The sequence below is a fragment of the Mustela nivalis genome (genome assembly GCF_964662115.1).
Source record: "Mustela nivalis genome assembly, chromosome: 18".
Classification (NCBI taxonomy): Eukaryota; Metazoa; Chordata; class Mammalia; order Carnivora; family Mustelidae; genus Mustela; species Mustela nivalis.
Window position 1 is genome coordinate 55,816,211 of NC_139037.1, and position 7,371 is coordinate 55,823,581.

At 52.4% G+C, this 7,371-nt stretch overlaps 1 protein-coding gene across 2 annotated transcripts; it reads right to left on the bottom strand.

Moving 5' to 3' along the window:
- Positions 1-877: 877 nt before the first annotated feature.
- On the bottom strand, positions 878-4,977 carry EMP3 (epithelial membrane protein 3 (MAM blood group)). Of its 2 annotated transcripts, none has more exons than XM_082710542.1 (5): positions 4,735-4,977; positions 3,427-3,589; positions 3,049-3,151; positions 2,023-2,163; positions 878-1,153 (listed from the first exon to the last, which is right to left on the bottom strand). In XM_082710542.1, the coding sequence occupies exons 2-5, from the start codon at positions 3,502-3,504 to the stop codon at positions 984-986; spliced, it is 492 nt and encodes a 163-aa protein (XP_082566668.1). In that variant the 5' UTR covers positions 3,505-3,589; positions 4,735-4,977; the 3' UTR covers positions 878-983. The 2 variants fall into 2 exon arrangements, with proteins under 2 accessions (XP_082566668.1, XP_082566667.1); XM_082710541.1 differs by having other exon boundaries at positions 4,444-4,895.
- Positions 4,978-7,371: the final 2,394 nt, after the last annotated feature.

The window sequence follows — 7,371 nt, forward strand, 5'->3', positions numbered from 1 at the left end:
ATGCGTGGGATAGCTGCAGGGGTTGAAGAGAAGGAAAGCATCAGAATCTTGGAAAGAAGGGATGCATGTGGGTGGGACCTAGGCAGAGAAGGCTGTAGTCCTAGGAAGAGACTGGGTTCGCAGTTGGTGAAATAGACTGGCTGTGGGTAACAGAAGAGGATCTGAGAGAAGATTTGGTTCCTGAGGAGAGGCCCTGGTTCCCCAAAGACTGGATCTTATGAACAGGGAAGAAAGGAGAGCCATGTGCGGTTGTGCAAATTGTTCACTGCACAATGGCACACAGCCAGGGCATGGTTGAATGTAAAATCCAGCCATCTCCCCATACCCCACGTGTGTCCTGGTCCGGCTAGGTCAGCCTGGAGGGGTGGGGTGGGGGATACCATCTTATTTTTACTAAGATGTCATATGGACTAGTGGCAGAATTGGGCAGGGGAGGGGAAAGAAGAGGGTTGGGTTCTAAGGAGGGAAGGTGTCTGAGTTCCAAGCGGGAAACAGAAAAGTCTTCCCAGAGGTCGGGGGGCGGGGGGTGGAGACCAACAATCTAGAACAACACATACCCTGCCTGGTTGAGAGAAAGACCCCCTTGTACATGGAAAAAGAGGACAGGAAACCCACATGCCTGGTTCTTCCCGGCAAGTGCCTAGAGGTCTAGACTCTGCAGGAATCCTGAGACGGGAGAGTGCAGGGCCACAGGTAAGGGGGAATGCGGCTGGGACCCCTGCTTCCTGTGTCCTGGTTTAGAAGGGCCTGGGGGCCTGAAGCTGGACTTTCTGAAGGCTGCTGCTGGAGGTGCTGTCCCAGGTTCAGGAAAGATCAGGCCTTAGCAGCCTGGGTCCCTGGAGGAGGCAGGGAGGAAGGAAGGAGGCAAAGGCGGAGCAAGCGGTTAAACGGTTTTATTTTCTGGAGGAGGCCGGGGGCGGGGGCTTCAGGGATGAGACAGAGGGCCCGGCACCAGCAGTGGCGGCAGGGCGACGCGGGGGCCCTCACTCCCGCTTCCGCAGGTGGATGTAGATGACGCCACTGGCCAGGGCAAGGGGGAAGGCCACCCAAGCGAGGGCGAAGCAGTAACCAAAGCTGCCCCCCGGCGGGCGCTCCGCCAAGATCTCCTCAGCGTGAATGGCGTAGATCAGGGCTCCGGTAAAGACCGCCACACCTGCGGGGAGACCAGAACCAGGTGTCACGCTGTACCCGCAAGAAGACTGCATTTCCCAACAACCCACGGGGCAAAGAAGCCGCTGGAGAGCCAGGGCTCAGCGCCGGTGCCTTCTGGGAGTTGTGGTTCGCTCCTTCAGAGCCTTGCAACGAGGCCACCGCATATGGTCCTTGGGCAATTTAGCTGATCTGGCTGGGTGCCCTTTACTCATTCATAAAATGGGAGATAATATTCATCCACCCATTCATCCATCCATCCACCCATCCCTTTGAGGAACATTTTTTAGTGCCTTTCTGTGAGCCAAGCTCGAAAATAGTAAATTAAAACGAGAGGGACTTTATACTTTATAGGAACCTAAGAGAATATTCTAGAAAATGACTATGATCACTTAGCTCTCTGCTCCTGAAGGCAAAAAATTTTAAAGTGTATGAACTTGGAGTGTCTGATACGCGGTAGGTCCACCAGAAACAGAAGCTCGCTGTACAAAATCACTGCTATTATGATTCAGAGTTCTCTCCTGGAGTATTACTTAGCTAACTGTCTCCCTCCCATCCTTGGGATCTAAAGTATTCGCTCACACCACCTTTTCCAGCCCCGGCTCCTTGAAGCTCTAAGTGTCGGCTTCCACATGACTCAGAGATGCATACCACAAAACACGGAATCAGTGAAAAGTACAACTCCCAAAAGTCCCCAGGCAGAGAGGTAGCCTGACAAGGCAGGTCCTTGGGCTGTTGTCCAAGGTGGACAGTCCGAGGTGGTCCTTGGGCTGTTGATAATTGTTTTCTTTGACCTGATGTCCATTCTCAGGGCCCGCAGCACCCAGACAGTCCCCTGTCACTTCCCTTCAATTCCCTGGGGCCCGTACTCACTGGTGCAAAGCTGGCAGAGGCCAGTGGCATAGAAAAGCCCTCCTCGCCGCATGGTGTAGAGTTGGAACATGAACAGGATGAAGGACAGGCAGCAGAGGATGAGGGAAAGCACCATGAGGACCTGAACTGCCTTCAGCCAGCCTGCAGTAAGGAGGAGATAGAGGTGAAGTCGCAGTATGTCCAGAGTCCCAGCTCCACCAGCTGGCGCATCGTTCACTGTCCTACCCCGTTCACAGCCATACAGGTTTGGATACTTGTGAATATCACTTATATTGACCTTGATTCATACTACTTTGCTGAGTTCCCTTATCAGTTTTAGAAGCTTTTTTCAAGATTCTTTAGGATTTTCTACATGAACATGTCCACTGGGAAGAGAGAGACATTGTTGCTTTTTCCTCTCCCCTCTTTATACCTTTTATTTCTTTTTCTTGCCCAGTTGCATTGGCTAACTCCAGTATAACACTGAATAGAACTGGTGAGAACAGAAGTTCTTGCTTCACTCTTAGGGGAAAAGCATTTAATCTTTCATTTTCTTTCTCTTGGAAGTTTAGAAGGATACAGCTCTCCTCCTTTATCACTCAGATGCAACAGCACCATACCCCCAACCCACCTTGTTCAGGACCCTGGAAGGATTTAGCCCCACCCCTTTAGAACCCTAATGTGGTTCCAGCTTCAATGCCTTGGAACTTGGACAAACTGGTCCCAGACATCCATTACAAACACCAGTCCCATTTCCTTAGAATTTTGAAAACATAATCCTACCTTCACAGGATCTTGGGAGCTTTCTTCCCCCATTCCTTAAACCTATAGCATGTGCTCTCCCCTCTTTCTGAATCATAAAGGAGGGAGGGGGTTAGTCCATTCTCTCTAGAACAAGAGCATATTGCTCCCTACCATGCAGCCCCACTCACTCAGCATTGAGACCCAGAGCTGTCCACTCAAACTTTGAAGGGGTCCTAGTTCTTGGTCCCGGGAAGAGACCTGGGGTGACCCCTCCCTTTGCAGATTGGTCCGCAACCCCCTCACCATTCTCGCTGACGTTACTGCAGGCCCACGTTTTGTTGTCATTGTTCCACGTGCAGTCATACCAAAGATTCAGGGACTCCTTCCCTGGGAGGGTCCACCAGGACTGGGATGGACAGAGAAACAGGGGCAGCATTAGGAGAGGACAGTGGGTGGCGTCAGGGAAATTGTGGGTAGGGCTGAGAAGGCATTGGACTGGGGAAGGCATGGATTTAGTAAGAAGGGGTGGGAGCAGTCAGGGGAAAGGGCACGGTAGAGGCCTCAGAGGCAGACCTCTGAAGGGAAGATGCTAGAGAAAAGGGGTGGGGCCCGAGGGACTTTAGAAGAGGGGTGTGGTGGGAGTCTGCAGGAGAAAATGCCTGCCGGCTGGAGTAGGCTTACCTTGTCCAAAGTGGCCACGAAAAGCAGGATGAGAATGAGGATATGAAGGGCAGAGACCACCAGCAGGAGGAGAGACATGGCTGCAGTGGAAGCCTGGGCTGGGGGGTGTCAGGAGATGGTTGTTTCAAGAGGCTGGCACAAGTGCTGGTGAGATGCTCCAATCCTGGTGGAGAAGGGGTCTGAGTCAGGACTCCCCGGGGGTGATGAAGAAGAGGGCTGGGGGCCGGGACTCCAGGGTCTGAGTGGGGGTAGGCTGGGGGCATGCACTCCTGAATTCTCCAGAGGTTGGACCAAGCCAGGGATGGACTCTTGGGTCCAGGAGGGAGTAGGATGAGCAGTGTTGCCTCCCGTCTCCTCAAAGTCCTGATCCTGGGCACATATGAGCCAGGATGTGAAAATTCAAGCAGACACCCCTCTAGATTCATCAGAAGCTGGGGGCTTCCCCCCAGAGACAGGCGGCATCCTTGAGTCACCCACCTCCTCTCCTGGAGTAGGGAGGAGGGGGACCCAATGAGTCACCCAGTGACTCATCCCACCCCCTGCCTCCAAGAAACAGGGAAACCCCAGTCCCTGGCTATGCCCATGAGGTCCCCACCCCACCCCACCCCATCTTGTAAGAAAAATGGGTGAGATCCATGCTGGGGGTGGGAGGCCTGGGTTGGCAGTAGGAGGCTTGACAAAATGAACCCATCAGTGTCCAGAAAGGGGGTGCCTAGACGTCCCCCAGATGTGGGGTGTTCTCTGGCAAGGGTCCTCAGGAGAGATTGGACAGCTATGGGGAAAAACTAAAGGAAGTTTACCAGTGGAGGGCTCTGCTGAGAACCCCGAATCCTTACCGGGCCCCACCCCTTCCCGAATCTCCACCCCAAGTGCTAAGAGATCACTTCTTAAATGACAAGGATTTCCATGAGGTCTGAGAGCAGGGCGTCTCTCCCTGCCTGGGGGTATCCTTCCCAAACTAGTGCACTCCCAAGTAAATAAAGAAATCCCAGTCCGAATAACGGACTGAAAACTTACCGAGAGCGGCAGAAAAAGTCGGAGCTGGAGTCTCGTCCCTTGCTGGGGCCTCCGCGCCCCGCCCTTCTCCTCCCTCCTTCCACCCTCTCGAGGCCCCCGCCTCTCTCACCGCCTTCCTCCCTCCCTCGCTCGCTCTCCCCTCTGGCTCTCTTCCTCCTTCTCCCCTTCAATCAGGATCTCTTTCTCTCCTTTCTTCCTTCTTTCTCTCTCCAGTCCTCACTGCCTATGCCTCCTTTCTCTCTCTTCTCACTCTCCTGGTTTTTCTCTCTGCTCCTCCCAATAAATACTGACCCTTTTATACCCACTCGCACCGCACCCAGCTGAGGTCTGTAGTCAGAGGGAGGGACTAGGCGCTTGGGTTTCTCATTCTCTGTGCCACCACCCACTGCCCCCAAACAGGCATCTTCTGGGGCTCACTCCCAGCGTTGAGATGAGAAGTCCTTGGAGTCCAGGGAGTGGAGAAGCGGCAGGGTGGGGCGAGCATCGAGGAGAGGGAGGGCCCGATTTTCAGGACTCCAGACTGGGTCCTGTCCCCAGCTGGCCCGCCTGAGTCTGCTTTCCCTGATGGAACTTAGGACTGGATACTTCGAGGAATGGGGGTTTAGGAGAAAGGGCCAGATTCCTACTGCGTGGAGGTGGGTTGAGATCTGGGAGGGAGTTCGCCCCACAATGGGGGTCAGGGGATGGAAAATGGTAACATGTAAAATTCTGGAAGGGGACAGGGAGTGGAAGTTGATGCCAGGGCCACTATTTCCTGCCCGGTGGGGCGGGGGGGGGCAGTCTTGACTGATTATTTCAACTCTCTGAGCCCTGCTTTCCTCGTCTGCAACATACATGGATACTGTAATACTAAAAATACTGACAATAGGGGCACCTGGGTGGCTCAGTCGTTAAGTATCTACCTTTGGCTCAGGTCATGATCCAGGGTCCTAGAATCAAGCCCGGCATAGGGCTCCCTGCTCAGCGGGAAGTCTGCTTCTCCCTTTCCCACCCCCCCTGTATGTGTTCCCTCTCTCACTGTGTCTCTGTCTGTCAAATAAATAGATACAATCTCTTAAAAAATGATAATATTGGCAATATACTAATAGCGGTAATCTTAATTCAGATACTGACTCGAAATGAATAAGGTAATGCCGGTACACTATAACGCAGCCACACATTCGTTCCTTTCTTCATCAAACATTTATTGAACATCTATTATGAACCGGGAGGTCATAAGAGAGAAAACAGATGTGATGCCTGCTGTTATCATGGAGGCTACTTTCCTAGTAGGGGCTGATGGACCCTAAAGAGAAAACCTATCAATGCAGTGGAGAAATTTCAGAGGCAGTGCTAAGTGCTTTGCAGGAAATAAAACAGAGTGGAGGTGAGAAGGAAGTAGCGGCAGGGAGCTACTTTAAACAAGGTGATCAGACAAGGGCTCTGTGGGGTGGGGACATCTGAGTGGAGACCTGAGGACAGGAGTCATTTCAGGGCTGGAGGAAGGGGAAATGAGAGGCTGGAGTTCGAAAGAACAAGCTCAGGTTGTTTGGAGAGCAGACAGAAGGACCAGTGTGGCTGGAATTGGGGGGAGCTGGAGGGAGTGGTAGGAAGGGAAATTAAAGAGGGCCCTTGAAGACTAGGGGAGAAGCTTGGCTTTTATTCTAAGGGCAGTGAGAAACCACTGGAGGGTTTTAAACAGAAGTGTAGTACCAGGGACTTAATGTTCACTGTTATTATTACTTATTGTTGAATTATTGAATCAGGGTGGGATGTGATTACTATATACTTGGGTCTCTTGGAGGGTGTGGGTACTAGTAAAAAGTGAGGGACAGGGGTGCTTGGGTGGCTCAGTCGTTAAGCGTCTGGTCTGCCTTCAGCTCAGGTCGTGATCCCAGGGTCCTGGGACTGAGTCTCACATTCCCTGGGAAACCTGCTTCTCCCTCCCACTCTCCCTGCCTGTGTTCCCTCTCTTGCTATGTCTCTTTCTGTCAAATAAATAAAATCTTAAAAAAGAAAAAGTGAGGGGCAGGGGATCAGGTGTCTGGGGTCCTGATAGGGAATTGGGAGCTGTAGGACTGAAATCCTAGGTTCTTGCAAGGGAAGGAAACTAGACTATTGGATGTCTGGTTATTTCAATGGGGCCAGAGCTAGGGGACAGGAGTGTGGTTGGTCCTCTCAGCTCCCTGAATGGGTGAGGGATGGGCAGTTCAGTGACTAGGCAGGTACTCAGGGGACCCAGAAGCTGGGGACCAGGACAGCAGTCTACAGAAGCACATGGGCTGGATTCAAATCCAAGCTGCTGTGCTCATTCTCTGTGATTTTGGACAAGTTACTAATAACCTCTCTATGCCTCAGTTTATCTGTAAAATAAGGATAGTCATAGTAAATCCGTCATAGGGTGGTTCTAGGAGTGTGCAGCACATAGTATGTGATTGTTATACCCAGCATTGGGGCCCTGAGTGGATTTAGTACTGGGGGACTCTAGTTCATAGTCTCTAGGATTTGGGGTAGGGGAAAATTCTTGGGTCCACTGGACATCAAGGCTAAAGTTAGGAGTGCAGAATTAGGGTCCCTGGGGACAGAGACTGGGGTTCTGAATTCAGAACCCAAGGAAGTTAGGAAGTCTGGGTCACTGAGGGAAAAATTAGAGGCTGGGGGGGTGGGGTGGGTCATGTGCTCTTCATGGGAGTGTAGGCAAAGGGACAAGACCTGGCCCCGTTAGGAATCTGGAAACCAGGGGCTGGGGAGATGGAAATGTGAGTGAGGGAGGTGGAAAGCAGGAGGCTAGTACTCTAAATCAAATTCCCTGAGTGGAATCAGCTCAGATTTAGGTACCCTGGGAATGTAGGGTCGGGGCGTGGGAGGAGGTCCCTTAAGCTAGGAACCTGTGGAAGGGGGAGAATCAGGGAGCTGGAGGGTGGTAACGGAATCTCCCCTTCCTGGGCC

What these genes read in the sequence shown, in the direction of transcription:
- EMP3 (XM_082710542.1), bottom strand. Translation starts at nt 3,504, where the DNA reads ATGTCTCTCCTCCTGCTGGTGGTCTCTGCCCTTCATATCCTCATTCTC. An exon ending in CAGTAACGTCAGCGAGAATG is followed by an intron (nt 2,164 to 3,048) that starts GTGAGGGGGTTG and finishes TCCTTACTGCAG; the next exon opens with GCTGGCTGAAGGCAGTTCAG. An exon ending in CCTCTGCCAGCTTTGCACCA is followed by an intron (nt 1,154 to 2,022) that starts GTGAGTACGGGC and finishes GTCTCCCCGCAG; the next exon opens with GTGTGGCGGTCTTTACCGGA.